The following is a 20317-nucleotide window of genomic DNA, read 5'->3' as shown; positions in this document are numbered from 1 at the left end:
AGGAATGAATTGCACAGTTTGGGAAAGAATCTAATTTGATTTGCCTTTCTTCAGATTAGCATTAGAAGCAACCAAAGAACCCAAAATAATCTGATCTCTTCCATAAGACTGAAAAGGTATGATTAGAAATGTAAAACCAGGCTGGGACAGGTCCATAAAATGCAGACTGAGAGAAAGAGAAGCTTTAAAAACCTCCACCCTCTGTGGGGGTCGGAGGCAAGGAAACAGGTTGCCCTAAGTCTTATCACATATTCCTCAACCCTCCTGAGCTTCAGCTCATAGCTACTTAGCTTGAATTTGTGAAAACAAGGACTAAGAGTATAAATAGGACTGTGTATTCAACCAGAAGGCAAAATCCGTTTCTATTTCTCTGTTCCCATGAATACGCTTGATTGCCAATATATTATAATTTAAATTTATATTACATTTTTTATGTAAATATAAAGAAAACCATTTAAAAATTAAATTACTCAAAGACAAATAATGTTTTGAAGTCTAGGGAAACATATTAACTATTCGAGTGATTTAGCAAATATATCTTCAGTACGGTATCAAAATAAAGAAAATAGAACATGTATAATGTAATTCTACATTTAAATTATCATTCAGGTCAATATTTGTGAGTCAACTTATTCCTACAACTTAAAAGTAAACGCCTAAATATATCACTTATATCAAACTGGTGTTTAAGGGGACACCAAAAATTTTGCAGGCTTTCATTCTCACAGTGCCAGTCATATATATATAGAAGTGAAGAACACTAGAGCACTTTGCTCAAACTAATTTCTCCTTGTACAAAATGATTAGGATAATAATTTAGGTAAGTAAAAAGCATCGCCAGAGAATTAATGGGAACTAATAGTTCCTCTTGTCTCACTTGCCCAGACAGGTTGATTTTTGTGGGAGTTTTGGGTGTTCTTGGGGGGAAAACCAAAACACCACCCTAATAGGCTACGTTAAGTTCTTCCTATTTGGTTAAATGAATATTTGACACATTGTTTTTCCTATATGAAGGGGAAAAGTTACTAACATAATTTGCCCTCACTTTTATTTGAGGGGTTACCTAGCACTTTTGAAATGCAAATAAACTTATGCCAGTACCTCCGCAATGCAGGCCTTCTGGTGGTGGTTGGTACCAGCTGACTGAGAGGCAGCAACTCACCATTACTGCTGAGTCTAAGCTGGCAATTTAGTCTCCAGTTTGGGGAAGAAAAACAGCATTTGATATACTACCACTGAAAGATAACCTCTAACTGACCCTTTTCTGTCACTTAACTCGACATGCAAACAAGAGCCAATTTCAAACTCAAAATGCAATATAATAAAACAAACTAAGCTCACAGTGTCAAATAGTACTTCAGTTCATCAAGTTTAACTGCTGCAATTCTTCAGAAACATTCATCATCCTGATATGTTCAGCAGAATGAAAAAAGTCTTGACTTTGAATGTCAGCATTAGTTTGCAAAAGCACAAGTAGCTTGTAGAAAAAAAAAGTTTGTTCTTTACATCTTACCCATTTAACTTTACTATCTTAAATGGGCTTGCTTTGAATAAATTAGATGTGGATTCACAATAACGGTGGCCCTCAATATGCAGTATTTCATGGTGAAACCATCACATATTTTCATGAAAGTCTTCAACTGATGTGAAACCTCTAAAATAAACACCTACATACACAGTGCTAAACTCAAACACTTCCAAAGCATTCAGTGCCATGGACTTAGCTGAACTTTCTAATTTTGGATATCAGAAATACTTGCCAAATTTTCCGTGGGCAGTTTTCCACATCACTTCTGGCTTAATTCTGAATTGCTAGCATCGATGCACATCAGGCTTTTTTCATTTAAAAATTATACTATGGAAAAAGTTGTACCCTAGAAAATCTGAACATTTAGGCACATGAATTTTCTCCCCCTGAACTCTGGGAGCATCCCAAAGCCTCACAATGTCATACCTAGTTATGTCTTTTCTGTTTGAATTTGTACTGCAGATAGACATAAAAAGGCATGTCTTGAAAAAAACCTAGATTTGTCCTAGTTGGTCTGAAATTCAAGTCATTCATACAGCTCAGTCCAAGTTCCCTGTTCTAAATAGTTCAATTCAAGGCCTTTACTGAATAAAGTATTATTCCTTACACCATTTGATCGTTTGTAAACACAGTCTTCTTCAGTCCATTCTTTGCAACTCTTGGGGCATACAGTCTCCCCAGTTCACACACTGGTCATGTTCCAACCATGTCTCTCATAATCCCAATCCCCCAGCCTGAATGACTGGACTGCATCCCATCTCCTTCCATTCTATGCTTCCTTTCAGTGGAAAACAGGTAGAAGGTGGATGGGGTACACACAGAGCCTGCTCCAACACGCTTCATGCAGCATGAAGGTTACCTAAAGCGCTTCTCTGACCTATGAGCAGAAACTCTAGCTAAAACAATCACACAATTTAAATCTTAGTTCAGAAAACTACTATGAGGCTTTGATAGCTCCCTCACACACCAGTAGAGTATTTAGGTTACATATTTTTGAAGTCCCCAAATGACTGTAAACTAAACACATTCAATTACCCAAGGATGCACAAAAAAACTACTTGGTAGACATACTAGAAATAAAAAGGAGTTCATTGTTTTACTCTGTTTCCAAATGCAGAACTCATTCAGACAGCTTAGGGCAGAAAAGAAAGAAAGAAAAAAAAAAAAGAAAATCATGGCCGATTTCAGAAATTTCAACAACTTCAGCTGTGCAAAAGAGTAATTAATATGAAGGGAAAGCTCCTCGGCAGCTGATGAAAGGGTGGGCAGGATGTTGAAGTTTAAAAGATGGCTATTCAAAGCCTAGCTGGTTTTTTTGTCACCTACAAATGAAAAGTTTTCACATTACGATCAACAAAACACATAAGATTGGTGGTCAAACTACTGACTTCCCTCTCCACTACTGAAATGGGCTCTTAAAGTATGACATTTAATTTTTTAGCCAATTAACAAAATCTAAATTTTGAGTACAGAACATCTAAAAGCTGCTTTCATTGCATGACAGTCTGCCTTGTGCTATTATTCTTGCTGTTGGCGTGAGCAGCATGCAATTAGCTCAGTTTGATTATTTGTTCTTGCAATTCAACACATTTTTATATTGCTAAAATTGGCATTTCTGTTGCTTGCAAACAGGCTGGGCTTTGACAGGACATCTCAGCTTCATGTAACCTGGCTCCAGTTTTCATATCATGAAGAACTCTATAATAATTGTTCCAGTAGTTTTCTTGCATTTTTTTTTCTTTTCCTCTGAAGTAACTGAAGGGTAAGGTTACTTTAAACATGAGCACTGAGGAAATTGGAGGTCTCTAATTGTGGTAACGGCATGGGGAGAGGAGAGGAAGGACCCTTGGTAAGCTATGCAAGTTTCCCAACTTTCTTCAATTAGACTGATAGAAACCATTACAGCTGCCAGTAGCTTGGCAATGTCACTTATTTTATTAAGAATTGTGCAGATCCTACAGGCAACATCACATTGTTGGCTGCTTCCAATAAAGTGCTAATCACTAGACTAGACTCAATCTGTAGCTGACATAGTAATATCATATTAGAAATTACCCAGTAATTTTGTCACACAAAGTGAACAGCCCAGAAAAAGTTAAACAACTATCCTTGCTCCTCACTGTTCTGCAGTAGATATCTCTGATCTTGAGGAAATTCTAATTTACATCTGAAATCACTGTCTCCAACTCGAACATTCATAAAAAATGTTTCCCATGAAACCTGTTTTAAGGACACAATGATTCTTACTGAAAAGCAATTTCACTAAGAAAGCCCACTGTTGTTAAATCAGTTAAAAGATTTTCAGTTCTTTCTACTTATCCAAGCATGCTAATCAACAAAGTATCTTTTATACCATAATTACATGACACATTAAGGCAATATTGAAATACTAGTTTACTAAATCAGTGCTACAAGCTTTCAGCAATATTTGAAAATAAAACAGAAGTCACAACAGACGTTCATATTAAAGGCTAAAGATCCGTTAGACACCAAAGAAAGGCTCTTACATGGATATAGGAGCAGATTAGGCAGTTCTGTGAAGCAGAGATCAGAACATGAGAACTGAACGTGAACATCTGAATTCTTTCGGATGCATATTCTTGTTTTAAGAGCTAAGAAACTTAACATAAGATACAAAAAAGATGCTGGGAACTGAAGACTTGTAGGAGTACATGACGCTTGTAAAGAGATCTGAAGTTTTCTATAGCTTCAACGCTCTACCAGTTTAAGACCTATCATCTTCTCCATCTTTATTGATTCTTCTACAGTACGGCTAAAACACTGCTCGCAGTACCTTAATCAAGAGAAGTCTCAAAATTGTGGTAGAACCGCCAGCTGCTTGGTCATATATTTTTATTTCATTCACTTCCCAAGCCTGGAATGTCTAGGCTGTAGATAGATAAACCATGCCTACAATAAGGATGATCAGTGACTTCACATATGCAGTGTCCAAAGAATCCTCAGATTCTGTTTCCTTCTCCAGGAAGCTGAGAACTGGGATAAACAGCCAGGTACTGCTTAATGTGGTTGCTGAAAATGCCAAAACGCCAGCACCCCTCTACTGATGCAACACGCAGTATTTAAAATTACAGTCTCTAACAGGATGTGAAGCATATCAATGTTAGTCAAACTAAGATGAATATTAATGTTTATCAATCCCCTGAAGCAGATTCACACCACAAAAGCAGCAATGTATTATTATTCCATACATAAAATTAAAAACCTTTTGGTCTTCCATCTCACCAGTCCATTCCAATGGAAACAAGCATTTGATTCTATCTTTGGATTCTAGAAAGCAACCGCAGTTTTAAAGTATGTAAAGTTTACAGGCTGTGTCTAAAAATAATTTATTTTGAATGATCTTTAAAAGCCTTGAAAAGCCTAAGCTTAAAGAATCTCTTAAATTAAAAAGATGACACACAGATAAGTACCATTTGAGCAATCAGTGCTGACACATTAATAATGAAATAAAATATGCTGCAGTATTTCAAACATTTTGCAGCTGTTACAACTTCACTATTATCTAATGGAGATACATTTACCAAATTCCACATTTTTTAGTACAAGCACTTAAAATCAAAATACTTTTTTTTTACCAGTTAATGATTAAGCAAGTAATCTAATGACATTTCAAATGTAAATCTAATCAGTGGCATTTGAACTGGTTTTTATTTCAAGTATTAGGGTAGTCCCTCGACTGTGACTATGCACTGTCATCCTTTCTCCTCACCTAACCAAGTATTCCCAGCCATGCAACAAGGTTCAGGCATCCTTGCAAAGGGAAACTCTCTAAAACCAAACTTGACCAAAAGTACACCTCTGGGTTTTGGAAAGTTAAGTTTTCCAAACCACACCAATGTTTTTAGCCTTTATAACTGAAATATCTTGTTCTAAGAACAGAATAAAACATTCAGTTTGGCTGGATGTCCTTGTAAAGTATCAATAATCAACAGTTGTAATATTTTTATTGTCATCCATAAATATGCTTTAACCTCCTACCATAAGGATAGCCTTTTCCACTAGCTCAGGGAAGACACACAAATTGTCATAATAAAGTTTGCTTCTGTGCTAACTTATTCCAAAACTGCTTTCTGATTTCAGAAAAAAAGATATTTGTATTGGGGAGGGGCTTTTTTCCACTCCAGGTGCATATACATTTTTGTCTCTTGTTTTACTATGTAAAATAAAAAGCTTTATTTGAAAACTGAACTAGAAATACATCTGCAATCATAACACATGCATACACAACATTTTTCGTAATTGTAGCACAGCACTACTGTGGAATAAACTGACAGATGGGAGACTCCAATGCATTCTGTGAACTAGCGTGCAGAATCAGAACATACTAATGGATTCACATCATCTGAGAGAGGACATCTGTCTTAAAATAAATTTTTGTATTTAATACTTAAATCACCCATTCCATTTTTGTTTAATATTAAATCTATACAGAAGTGTAAGTGAAATTTTAATTGTACCCATGTTGCTAAGACCGCTCATTACGCTTTAATACGGCTGCATAAAGAAGCACCTTAATTGGTTTGCTTGTCATGTTCTGTGACATGATCTAGTTGAGCATTTTCAAGTTACCTAGAGTTATGTTTAAAATCGATTAATTTATGAAAGACAGTTTTAAGGAATCATAAAGCGCTCAATGAAACTGAAAATCTCTGTGCAAGAGCAGCAATGGTATATCTTAAAAACCTTGATAAGGTTTTTAACCTGAGCTTAAATCTTAACAAAGCTTAACTCACTTCCCTCTTCCCCCAAACGCATTCCTCCTCATATGGTCAACTGATGTCTGTATGCAAGCAACAGCACAAGGAAACCATTCATGTGGATTACCTGGATTACTAGTCATACACACACACACATCTTAAAAAATTCCTTTTCTTCCAAATCTTTGTATATTTCTAATACTATGTGTAATTTTAAAATAACTAGAAAAAACAAACTATGCTTACCTTTTCAACTGTTAATGGTTTTGATGGTTTTTCTGATTCTCTCTCTTTCTTTTTCTCTTCTTTCTTTTTTTCTTTTTCCTTCTGAAAAAAAAGTATTTTGCTAGTACTCAATAACAATGCATTTGCAAACATACTGAATGTCTACAGTCCTACAGAATATAAGAGATCTTCAGTTACTCTCTTTCAATTCAGAGTTTATGCTATCTGCTCTACTTCCAGAAGCGACTCATTTTGCTCAAATAGTACCACTAAAAAATATTTTCATTTTGAGCATTCAAGAAATCAATTACTTCACCTGCTCATCTGCATTTCTACTTCTAAACAGAAGGAAAAAAAAACCCCAGTGTTGCTTCTCCTAAGCTAAGCAAAGCTCAAAGAAAAAAATAATCTACAAATACTCCATTAACTCTGGTAACCTCTGTCATTAGGACAGATGCCAGTCTTGTTGACCAAAGAACTATAGGAAGGTAATTTGCATGCAGCTTTCTGCAGAGAGTTAATTTTTAAAAGCTAATCTAGTACACTTAAAAAAAAATAATATTCCTGAATCTAAAAAGTTGACTTGGGCCATATGACAGACCCGCTGAGTCATAAGAGATCCCTTTGCTTTATATGCATCATAATGACAAGACATAAGCTTTTTTTATTTTAGTTTTTAATGAATAAATGGGTTCATATTACAGACCCAGCCCGACTGAAGAAAAGCATAAAATATTCCTTAAGGCATAGATGGACTTTTTAGGCCAGCAAGTGCTTTGACAGAGTTAGCAGTGATAGACCCAGCAATCTGCATTGATCTTGTACAACTACAGTACAGTAATAGTGAGTATATACATGAACATTAAAATGGATGGAACAAGAGTTTATCATCTGTAATAAAGGAGATGAGACAGTAGCTCCTAAATGTTCTTTCAGCCATTAGACTTGGATCCCTATGTTCAAAGCTGCTTCAAAACAGATTTTGGTGGGGTTTTGTTGGTGGTGGTGCACAAAACACTTTTTTAGCAAGCTTCCCAATATTTGGGAGGTTAGACTGAAAGGTTAGGTAACTGTCCGTGCAGCTCCATGTCGTGGTTTAATCCCAGCCAGCAATCAACTGCCACGCAGCCGCTCACCCCTGTGCCCCCTTTGCCCACGGTGCTGGCCTTGTGTGCATACACAGCCCCCCACAGGCATACACAGCCCCCCCCCACGCCCATCATCCCAGCTCACCCAGGGGGTTGGGGAGGAGAATCAGAAAGGAATGCACAACTTGAGGACTGAGGTAAGAGCAGCTTAATAATTAAGACAAAATAAATAATAATAATAATAAAAGAACAATACCACCAACAGTAACAGTTACAATGAAAAGGAGAGAGGAATGAAATCCAAAGGGAAGGGAAGGAAGGAAACCAGTGACACACAATGCAACTGCTCACAGCCCGCTGAGCCTTGCCCAGCCAGTCCCCAGGCAACCATCGGGCAGCCCCAGCCGACCTCCCCCAGTTTATATACCAAACACGCCATCCCATGGTATGGAATACCGCTTCGGCTAGCTCAGGTGACCTGGCCTGGCTGTGTCCCCTCCCAGTTTCTTGTGCCCCTCCAGCCCTCTCACTGGCAGGGCCCAAGGAACCACAAAGTCCCCAACCCAGTACACACAGTACCCAGCAACAACCAAAACCATCATCAGTGTATCAACACTGCTCCCACACCAACTCCAAACCACAGCACTGCACCAGCCACCAAGAAGAAAATTAACTGTCCCAGCTGAAACCAAGATACTTCAGTATTAAAAATAAAACAGCTTACTAGGCTACAAGTTTCTGCCAATAACATTGTGGGTTTTTTTTCTTTTTAACATCCAATATATCTAATTTTTAAAGCTGTATAACATGGCATTTGCTTAAAAGAGTTCTAACACTAAGACAATGGGTTGGGGTTTTTTTCTGTTTTTTAGGGGGATCATTAGGCACAGGGGGACCCAAATAACACATTCTTCATAACATCCAATAATCAATCTTCAAAACTTTCACCATGTTTACCAGATGGATTGGGGTTACTCCACTGAAGTTACTCAAGTCTCAACTAACTCCTGTGAATTACTCAATCAGGCATTAACCTGAACACTCAGGTCCTGGAAACTGAGGCTATACAGTGAGCACCCACCTAAACATGGGTCTAGCAACAGAAAGCAATGACCACAGTCATGAAACTGCAGTAAAGGGGCATTTGGAATGTCTGTTTTGAAGAAAAGAAACAGAGACCAACTTAGGTTTTAGTGAACATTAAAAACACGAAAGTGAGCACAGTAGTCCAAACCAACAGTCCACCCAATACCGTATCTCACCTGTGGCAGTGCCAGGTGTTCAAGAAAAAGTCTGTATGACTGGGACAAGTCTAGAGCAGTATTTTATTTTGAGGTCATCATAACAACCTGAGACTTGCAGGCTTACTGACCTGAGATTACAAATGCATAGCTATGTCTTTCAAACAAAGCTTAGCCTTTCTTCCATTTACCGTGTTACTGATCCCAGTACCAACCTGCATTCTAAAGACTCCCAAAATTCCGTGACCATAACAATGTACTGCAAATCATACAAATATACTGTCTGAGCTACAGTTTTCCAAAAGTCTTTCATTCCCTGTCCTCACTCTCCACTCCAACCTTCCAAAGTTGAGTAACTTAATCCTGTGGAAGCTTTTCATCTTAGACAACTGCCATTTTTTTCCTCTCCTCCTGGGAAAGGTTGTTGGAAGTGTCGTAACAGGACACTTACTTTTCAAACACAGTACCTTTATAGTTTACTTGAATATGTTTTAAGTGAAAGCAGAGTTAAAGCTTTTGCATATGATCATCCTCAGGCTGGCCTGATTTCCAGTTTTGACTTCAACATGTTTTTAAAATACGTTTTGTTAGAGAAACCTTGCTGATAGAGAAGTTTCTAGAAACTTATTCTTCAGGACTTCAAGAATGAGGAGGCCTTGCAGTATGTTTCATATGGAAAACACTCCATAAAGGTGACCCAATATAAACAAATGCCTCCCATTGCCCTTAACAAAGCCCTGACAGTCTCTTAGTGTTATCTATGAAGACTTAAAACTCCACCAGTGTATCTACCTTCACATCTCATAAAGCCTACAGGAAGTCTCTTGATTCCCAGTGACTATTTTCACTCACTTCATTTTCACTGTGGACCTGAAAACCCTTAAGTCCTTCATCTTCACACTTCACAATTTCAATATGCAAGCTTTCTGCTTCAGCTCCATTAGATAAAAACGAATTCAGACTAAATAAAAACATTTCTCAGATGTTGTATTCATGCCAGAGCTTCAACTCAAGTGTTTCATTACTTGCAAAAGCAGTCAAAAAGCACCATGAAGATAACAAAATGAAACTGGCTTTATACTGGCCAGCAAAAATTATTCTTCCCCCCCCCCCCCCCCCCCCAAGATTAATTTCTAACAACATGGCATACTAGTTACACAGAGGAAATTCCAAATTTGAATGCACCAAGAGAGGCAGGTAATAAAGGAAAGGTGATTTTCATTCTAACTGGCTGCTGCTATTCCTGGTACAACTTTAAAAATACGTCAAATTCACCAATGCTTGTGGGTCTACTCCATGCCACTGTCCATTTAAATTTTAATTAATGTTTAAAATATAGCTGAACTAAAATAATTCATATCTGTCCACTTTTTCTGGATTTAGAAAAAACCCCAAACATTAACTTATGATCTAAACATAAATATTTCATTTACTGTATATAGTCTCAATTTAGAGTGAGGTATCCAAAAGAGCCCAACATTGAGCATTCACTCTCTAAAAACCTGTATTTCGTTATTGTTGCAAATTATGACATTTACTGAAAGGTCATACGAAAGATACTTGTTTGTGTGTTAAGTTTTTCAAAGGCTCTTCTAAACAGTAAATGTAATGTCAGCACATACACATATCCAAGCTAGAAGGAATATTAAAACCAACATGAGTTAACAGAAGTGTCACTAAATTAATTCTGTATTTATCTCCAAGGAGATTGAACTAAATGGCTGGGAACAGTACTGATAATTTAGATCCTGAAACAAGCAAGTAATATAAAATAAAGATACCAAAAATTATTCCTGAGGAGACAGGACCAATGACACTCATGCCCACTGGATGGGAATGAAATGGTGTTTCCACAGTTTTGTGACACTAAACCAGAGCAGAACCAGAATTTTGTCATATAAACACCAAGAGGTAGCAATCATGCATGCACTTTGTCCTACGTTATCAGTTCTTTTCACTTATATAGTCCAGAAAGCAAGGAAAGAAGCATTTTAAATGCCTGAAGTATTACCAGGGATTCAAATATTCTAGTTAGCTTACTCGATAGAAACACAAACAGTCGTGTAAAGCAGTAACCTGACAAGAGTTACACCCAAAAACCATGTACCTCTGCTTTGCTCTTCTCAGCAGCAGCTTGCAGAGAAGGAGAGGATGCCAAAGGCTGAGCAGCATCAGAAGAGGCTATCTGTACAAAACAGAGGAAAGAAATGAGAAAGAAAATAAGCAAGAACAGCTGGGAAGGGAGGGAACAGAGGTAGCTAAGAGACATGATTTTCATTCTTTTTTTCAATAATTTTGGGTGTGGGGGAAAAATACAACATAGAAGAAACAAAAAGAGGAGACAAAGTCGTCTTTTCTTTCTATCAGTACAAATTTTCAAGGAAATCTGTCAGGTAGGAATGAGTGACTTATAATGCAAATCACTAGAATAGAATATAAGAAAATGAACTTGGATAAGATCATATCACAGGCCTAAGAAAAATAATTAGGTTTCATCCATTGTTCAGTTTTATCCAGTGTGACTATTGAAATATTAATGTTCTGAAGCACGAAGGCACACTGTCCCAGAGGAGGGGGAAAGATGAGAGTGCCTTTCTTCTTGTTCACTGTAAGAAAATATTTTTATTAAGAGGAATGCAAAATCACTCTGAAAGTTATACGTTAATTAAATTTCTCATTAACTCTTCTCTAAGAGCCCTCCAAATGAATAAAGAGCTTAGGGTTAATATAAAGCCACATCCTAGCAGAGGGTGCCAGACCTTCCAGATAGGTGACATTTCTTTTCTAGGAATCAGTATGTAAAATTGCTGTTAGCACCACTATACTTCCAGAATTATCCAAAAGGTGTAAGTTATATATGCAACAAATGCAGTTTGCTCAAGAAAATAGGATTTCTCTAAATGTGTTTACATACATCTTCCTATCCTATTTCTTTATGCATAGTTGATCACTTTAATGGAAACATTATCTTTCTATTCCCCTTACTATAAAAATGCAACTGAATTACATTTACCAAACATGTAGAAGATCTTCAGAGCTATAAAGCTGACACTTCTACACTGTTTTGTATCAACTCTACTATCTACAAGGAAAATTTAAAAATAAATGAAGCTATTACAGAGCAGGTCATTATGTTGGATCAAAATAACCAATTTAGATGGTATGTTTTTACTTAGTTCAAAAAATCCAGCTTGCATTAAATGAAAACAGAAAACTGAAAAAAAAAAAACCCAAACCCCACTTCATGTCTAAACACCCATATTTCTTACAGAAAATCCTACCAGTACCATAGCTTATACAGCTGGAATTTTAATAGAACATGTATATATTCAGTATTTTTACAAACTCAGACACTATGCCTATCCTGGAAGGTGGTGTAGAGCTTCAGGAAAGATATTTATAAGGTTTAATTTTTAAACCAAATTTTACCTGCAGAAATATGAAACAGAGTCCTCGTTTTTATATTTATAAAATATATTTTATATTTCTATTTAAAATCCTCAGGTTATTAGAAGAGTTATGGATATATCTGCTGCAATGGAGTAGTTTCTCAAACTGTTGCTATAGGAACACAGGGATCCTGTTTATTCCCATCACACCACATTGTAACCAAATAAACATGTCAGAAAAATGATTAAGTAACTACATGTATTAAACTATGAGCACTAAAACCACATTCCTTACTAAGATTTCAATTAAATGCTAACGAGTAAAATTGTGATAATCCAACATCTTAGGTATACTTTCAAGGTTTCTAAGGATAAACTGGGATTTTGTTTTTGGTTTGCTTGGTTTGTTGGGTTTTTTCATTCTTTTGTATGCTTCAGATTTTAAGAAAATTTGTTTGATAGCTTTCAGAGGTGAACAGCAGGTAACAGCTACTCTCCTCACAGAACCAGGTAAGCAGAATTTCATTTGGGGGTCGGAGGGAAATCAGCACTATAGATGCTTGCATCACATTTTCATCCTCCCATAACATTCCTTTCTCAATCTCCAGATCATCATCATAAATTAAGGTATTATCTAACCTAGTATATAAGGTAATCCTATGAAGGCCTGAAAGTAATTATTACAGTTTTGCCAATCAAGTAATAGAATCATGGAATCACAGAATCAATGGAGAAGCATCATGCAAGCTATTTGCAGAAGACAGAGTGAAAAGCAGTTGCCACCTAGCCTGGGATATGGAACAGGGTGTACAAGACGAGAAATGCCCAAGAAAAACGTCTAAAGACAAACAGCAGCACTATATTCACTTCAGGCTAAAAAACAGCACTTGAAAGCACACTTCACATATGTAAATATTCAGCTAAGCAGGAATACAAAAGGCATATGACTGAAGCTAATCTTTAAGAGAAGACACATGACAACGTATAAAGAACTGATTAAGTTCATACAATGAAAGCAATAGTATGAGTTCGGGCTGCTGAACAGCTTTATTGCCACTGCATGGTGTTAAATTTCTTATCTACCCGCTGCACCAAATAAGGAAATCTGAATGAAAAAATCCGATCAAGTCAAAGTGAGTGGCTGGATAAAGCTGAACAGAAAACAGGATTAAAAGGGGGGCTGGTGCAGTGCGCTGTGGTGAGCAGTTATCAGTCAGAGTACGGAGAGTTGGTTGGGGTACCAGAGAAGCTTGGGAAAATACTTGCCATTGGGACAAGCTGACACTTCGGGGAGAGCTGACTTGTTAACCCTGTGCAGGTTGCCAGCTGGCACTGAACCAGCCGCCCCCTGACCTCAGAGCATCCAGCCCGGCCCTCGCCGAGTGCCGAGGAGCCCGAGGGAGAGGCAGTGCTCTCCAGCTAGAATCAAGTCCCTGCAGCGCCAGCTGTTCTGCTCCTTGTCTGTCAGCTGTCATGTTGGGTAATGCCCATATACCAGAACTAGCATCAAATAAAACTGAAAATTATAATAACACTGCGATTTAAGGGTATTCTATTATTATCTTGGGATTTTTTCGGTTAGAAGACCGAATTTTCACTAATATCCAAGTCGTTATTATGGGTGCTGATACCCTCTTCAAGCACCAAGAGAAACCAGATCCCTTAGCCAAAGCACTTGGTTTTCAGGAGATTTCAGAATAGTCATTTTTAACTCCAACTAGTCCCATATTTTAGAAAACCAGTGAAGTTGCTTGAGATTCTGAGCTGTCAATAAAACCTCACAAGTTTTGTTTTCCCTTGTACTGTCCCCCAACTCTTACTTTGAAAGGTTGTGGTATGTTTGTATTTTCAAACTGCAGCACACTTCACAGATGTAATATGCAGCAAAAACCTGGACAGATAATCTTTCTCATTAGCATAAATCAAGCCTATACAACTTCTACGCTTGATGATTCATTGCCAAACCCCAGATTAGACCGTTCAAAGTTAGTATTAACACCTTCTACGTCCTGTTCGCAGTGCAGACGTACCATTAGCTATGGCCAATGTTAAGTTACTGAACAGATGAAGCACCAATAAGGAGCAGTGGTTGACAACAAGTTGTGTGCTGCTGGCTTGCATTTTCAGTAAATCTTTTTTTTAAAAAAAAACTACTGCAGTGATAAAGCAGTATCTTTACAGAACAGAGCCATTCCCATCTGTAGTCAAAAGAGATTTATTAACTTGCCAACAAATGACAAATGAGAAAGCATCTGATAAGCGACCTATTTCTACACTCGGGGCCAGTAGAGAGAGCGCTGAAGTTAGACTAACACCAGTATCAAAGCACTCAGCCATGACAGGTATATGCATGCAACTGTCCTGGAGTAAACGCTGCACTAAGTCCTGGTGAAACTGCTTTTAATTAGTTGAAAGCCACAAACACACTTTAAATATTTATAGTAAAACCCTGATCACCATTCAGGATTGCAAAGCAGCATTTTAATAATAATCTAAAAACTGCTTTTTAGGACACTGAGATCACTGAAAAGCAGCACTATATAAATGCTACATCAAAGTAGCATAAGAGTTTTCTATTTGGTATTTATCAGCCTTTATTAATAATTATTTGTTTCCATAAGCTTCATCAAAAGCATCAGTACAGGAAAATTACTCCATGCTTGGATCCAAGTCCGAGTACCTGAAAATACTGTTGTTTACAAGGAGACATCTCCTCTTTGGTGCAGCAAAATAAAAAAAAAAAATGTTTTGCAAAAAAACCAGTATTCCACAGCAATAATTGTCTTCTGTTCCCACTTTTCCAATTCGTCAGTTTTAATCCAATTGTTATATTCCAGTGAAAGCACAGAGAAAAAAAGCTAAAGAATTAGTTTCTAGAAAAACTGGCCAATACTAACACCAATTATGATGTCTGAAGAGCAGACAACAGGAAAGGTAGAAAATATCTTTGTTTAATTTTGATCCAATGGAAAAAGACATTTGAGCAGGAAGGTACTAAGAATAAGATTTGTCATCGAAACCACTGAAGACAAGCGATCAAAACCTCATCTAAATTTCCTCATCAAAATCCAAAAAACAATTTCCAGAATCTTCCAGAATTCAAGTGAAGAAGCAGACACTGATCTACTCTGATAACATGTTAGCACTAAGCTCTGGAATGTTGTCAACTAAGGCGCCCTTGATTGTTGGCACTTTATAAAGTACCAAACAAAACCAATGGCAACCCCTGCAACCAACCATACCTGCTGCTAGAAAAAACCCAAAGTTGACGTGCTTGTGTGCATTAAGAATGTATTGCAAACTGACAAATAGCATCTGAGTATTTCATTTTAATTTTTAACTGAAGAGTAGTTGGGTATTTTGATTAAGAATTGAGTTCAGAATAGTTTTAAAAAGGGAATGAAGGCAAGGAGCTGTTTCTTAAGTTTCCACGTTTATACTCGTATGTCCACAAAATTTTGATCGGGTTTCAGACCAAAAGACTTGTAGCCATTTTATGTTTAGCAATTCTTGAATCTCTTTCCATTGTTTGTGTTTTGGGGCTCCTTTTTAGAAAGCTGATGAAGTAAAAATAACCATTTTGCATAATGAAGCTCAATACTGTCCGTAAAACATCAGGTACATTCAGTACTGAGCAAGAAAATACAGACGCATGCAACAGTCCTGTAAGATTTCATTTTCACCTATGTTCTGTGAGAGACTCTTTGGTTCACAAAAACTTAAGATCAGAAAAGAAAGGGTCTGCAGGTTTACAGTATTACTCCAGTTCCCTGCCCCTCTTACAGGGCAATAAGTGACCTGTCCCCATTTTCCCCATTAAAAACTTTTGTAGTATTTATGAAGGTATTACTTAGTAGTAGCAATATCCAAATACATGCTATGTCAATAGTTCATGTAAAAGCATCAGCACAAACAGTATTTGACCCAATGGCTTTGATTTAGTCTGTGCACCAGACTACTACGAGTGAAAAAAGTAAGCTTACAAGAGTCTTTAAATGAACCTATCAGAAAACATACAAAATCTCAGAATTATTTTACCTTAGTTCAGTTTGTACTAACATATTACTGATGGTAACAGTCATACAAACACTATTGGTCAATAAGGTCAGCGTACTAAATTAAGTTTTCACCAACTTTTATTTGTAGTTTTTCCAAAATCCTGCTCTTTATGTAATAAATATTACTATTTAGCTTTTTATTAAAAAGTATTCAAGTTAAAGCTTTAGAAACCTATATTAAGCTTCCATTAAAATATAAAATTTAGGGTGCTATCACTCAGAAGATTCAAGAGATTAAAAAATGAGTGTGCTATCAAACCACGTCAATATATTCAGTAAATTTGCAGCTGAACCAAATACAAAGGTGCCCTCGAGTGGCCATTTCATAAGCACACAATATACTGGGAAATGACCTAAATGAAGAGGACTACTCTACACTCATTTGACAGGTTTTAACTTCAGCTAATAGATATGTTTTTCTTATTTCAGCAGACTTTTGAATTTATTACTGTGTATCTCCAACAAACGTTGACAACGCTAAAATTCGTATTTTATTTTAAAGTACCAGCAATTACAGGCTGCTATTAAATGCATATAAACACACAACCAATTGCTTGTCATTTTTTAAAGAGGCCTATTCCCGAAATACTGACAGGAAAATGAGAATAGTAATGTACTATCAGTAACACTTACCTATGAATTTCTGCAAAACCTCTTTAGGCTAACTGACAAGGCTTTTTTTAGAGTTACTAAAAATGTCTCCTCTATTCAGTACTCTAACCACTGGACATCACATAAAAAGGGTCGTGTCCCACGTTTCACAAAACACAGCAGCAGCTGGCTTTTCAGAGATGCCAGTACTGCTCTTCTGGCAACATTCTGAACACACTTACCACTCCTACATCCCTTCAGAGTGCCCATATCCTGTTACAGGAATACGGTGAAGCTTGTGCACAAGCTAGCTGTAGTTCTGACTGTGTGCAGAGCTACAGACATTCATAAAATTTACATCAAGCAGAGGTGCAATTAGTGTTCTGAGAAATACAAATATATTTAATAGTATTAGACTTGAGTTCAAAATATTTTTTCCAGCTCTAACCAAGAGCATCCATACATGTTGTTGCCCACATTTTGTTTTAGATTATTTAGCTTCTGCTTCAGGCAACCACCTCCTGAGATATTTATGGAGAGTCACCATGGCTTAATTAAAGGCTGACACAGGATAATCAAAACAGATGCTTTTAATCTTTTACTGGAGTGCCCTCCATTTCCCCTGTGCAACCTAACGGATGTCTTCTGTATTTGTTCCAGGGAAAACTGTCTTTACCGAGAGCTTCCCAACACTTCACAACAATACCTTTTTTTCTGCTAAGTGGCTTGCTCTGCTGCATGCAGGATCGTTTACATTTTCATGATCCATGTTAAACTGGCAATGCAGTCACTACAGATTTCAGCTTTGGCAGAAGCTTTGTTTACTTGGACTTAGTAACTTGTAGCTAGGCAGTCCAGCTGTGTGAACTACTCCTCAAATGAAAGTACTTACGGAACCAGGGAAAACAAGACCATGCACGTGGGAGCTACTAGGAATGCAGCTGGCATATGCACACCTTGGCTTCTCTAACTCATTCATTTAAACACTGGGGGCAAAGTCACTAATGATATACCCAGGCATTGATACCGAGGCCAACACTACTTAACTTCTTCATTAATAACACATGCAATAGGACTACGCTGGTACATCACCAGCAAGATAGCAGATGACACAGAATGAGGAGGGGTGGTTGATACACTAGATAGGTGTGCTGCCATTCAGAGCACCATTGACAAGATGGGCCAGCAGGAACCATGTGAAGTTCAAAGAGAAGTGCCAAGTCCCGCACCTGGGGAAGAATAACCCCCTGCACCGGTACAGGCTGGTTGTCACCTGGCTGGAAAGCAGATTTGCAGAAGAGGACCTGGAGGTCTGGGTGGACAAGTTGAACATGAGCTAGAAACATGGCCAGTTCTGGGCTCACAAGTACGAGAGAGATGTGGGCAGACTGGAGCCAAATCCAGCAAAGGGACACTAAGATGATTAAAAGACTGGAGCACTTTTCAGACAAGGAGTGACTTAGTGAATTAACACTGTTTACCCTGGAGGAGAGAAAGCTAAGGGAGGAGGGGGCCTGGAAGAGGGAAGTCTTATTAATATGTATAAATACCTGGTGGCAGGGAGCCAAGACTGAGGCACAATGTTGCCTGTAGTATCCAGAAACAGGACCAAGAGGCACTGAACACAAATTGAAACACAGGAAATTCCATTGAAACATAAGCATAGGGGGTTTTTTGGTGGTTGGTTTGGTTTTGGTTTTTTTTCGTTATTGTGTGGGTAGTTGAATTCTGGAGCAGTTTACTCGGAGGGGGTTGTGGAGTCTCCAGCCCTGGGGATATTCAAAATTCAACTGGACACAGCTCTAAGCAACCTGTTCTAGCTGACCCCACTTTAAGCAGGGAGAACTGGGTGATCATGAAGGGTCTCTTCCAGCCTGAGCTATTCTATGATTCTGCAGTCCAACCCATTCTAACAGCATGATCTTGCAAACTAATTTATCTCATTTCCACTACCCCTGCCCACAAGTCATAATTCTTGTATGGCATTTCAGTGCTTCCTATTGATGCCCATCTCCATTAGCATATTTCAAAAATACTTCATATCACTTGATTCACAAGTTCTTCATAGACCACTAAAAACCCACAGTGGTTCTTGCAATACGGGGAGACTTAACTGGTAATCTCTCTCCAGCTCAATGACTAAATGCTTCTGGATGCTAGCTACTATAAATTTCCTGTTCACATACCCTATCTCACCCCAGTTCATCCATATATGTCATGTAGGCACCTTAATTTTAGTGTGGTAAAGGTATTATGGATTTAATCTCATTTAAGATCACTTTGGAAAAATCTCTAAATTCGCATCACATTTTATCCAGTTGCCTGTTTAAGTTCATGGCTTTTAAACTATACACAATGTCTTAGGAAAGCATGAAAAACGTAGAACCATTATTCTTTTCCTTCACTGAACTTTAGGGTTATATGAAACTTCTGCTCCACACAATTTACACCCTTTCTTAAATATAGAATCTTCGTTTATTATTCTCTAAACATTGTCAGGACATGATAATATATTCCCACTTCATGCAGTGGAATAGACTGTGCTAGTCTGTAAATTTTGAGACTGAAAGTACCTGGAATCCATTTAAGTTGATTCAGCATCCACCCTGAACAAGGCCATTTCCATATGCATTCTGAGAAGTTGTGCTCTTTCTTCTTCTATATACTTACTTTTATTTAAAACTGCAGAGATTGTTTGTGATAATACCTACACTGCTAATCTTTTTCCAAACTCAACACAGTGACCTCACTGCTTCTCCTCATTACTTGTGTGGTATAAAGATACAAAAATAAACAATCTTTTAAGCAAGATTGTCTTTTCACAGTTTGTATTTTACATCAAAGAGGCTGTACTGAGCTTTTAAAAAATCTGGAAAATATGATTGCTTCCAACTTGATTTCCTGAACCTCTGTGCAACTTTAGTACACTTTTAACTTAGCAGCACGTAGATACAGTCAAATTAAATGATTTGGACTGGGTACCAGAAACCCCTTCATTAGTGCACTCCTGTGTCTCAAAGAATCAACCCAGCAGCTGTTACTCAATAGCTTATTTTAGACAGATTTTCTTTCTGGAACCTTTTTTTCTAAAAGATTCTAAAAATTATACATTTCCTCTTGGCTTATCGGCAAACTGTGCAATCGTCTACTTCAATGCTTACTTCCTCTAACCAGTAATTTTGGGAGATTCTTACTAACTCCCAAAACCCTAAAACAAGCAATGTTTGCTATTTCTCTTGATCACTGCATCTAAGATCATGAGCCTCATTAACAACTGTCCCTTCACCTTATCAGCTGCATAGCTTTGATTACAAGTATTTTGGACTCAATACAGAGAACATCAGTCAAGATGAATACTCTGTTCAGACATTACTTTCATAAAAACAAACATCTCAAAGTATGTCTCCAACAAGGCTTGCATTTGCTCCACTTACATTTACAGCATCTATTCTGAAACAGTCCTTCAAGTCATTTATTTA

General features: G+C 37.5%; 1 protein-coding gene across 5 annotated transcripts in view; it reads right to left on the bottom strand.

Annotated features, from left to right (window-relative positions):
• The window catches only part of SMAP1 (small ArfGAP 1), a 96074-nt gene that overhangs the window by 39048 nt on the left and 36709 nt on the right, over positions 1-20317 (bottom strand). Inside the window, exons 5-6 of one of the 5 annotated variants that reach the window (XM_055809576.1) lie at positions 10908-10985; positions 6493-6573 (exon numbers count right to left, since the gene is read on the bottom strand). The exons of 1 other annotated variant lie outside the window; for it this stretch is intronic. In XM_055809576.1, the coding sequence (XP_055665551.1) occupies positions 6493-6573; positions 10908-10985 (159 nt within the window). The remainder of the gene's footprint in view (positions 1-6492; positions 6574-10907; positions 10986-20317) is intronic. 3 more of the 5 variants (XM_055809577.1, XM_055809578.1, XM_055809579.1) reach the window with 3 other exon arrangements.

The sequence above is a fragment of the Falco peregrinus genome, chromosome 7 (assembly GCF_023634155.1).
Source record: "Falco peregrinus isolate bFalPer1 chromosome 7, bFalPer1.pri, whole genome shotgun sequence".
Classification (NCBI taxonomy): Eukaryota; Metazoa; Chordata; class Aves; order Falconiformes; family Falconidae; genus Falco; species Falco peregrinus.
Note: the sequence above shows the minus strand (reverse complement) of the source record. Positions and strands in the feature narration are given on the sequence as shown.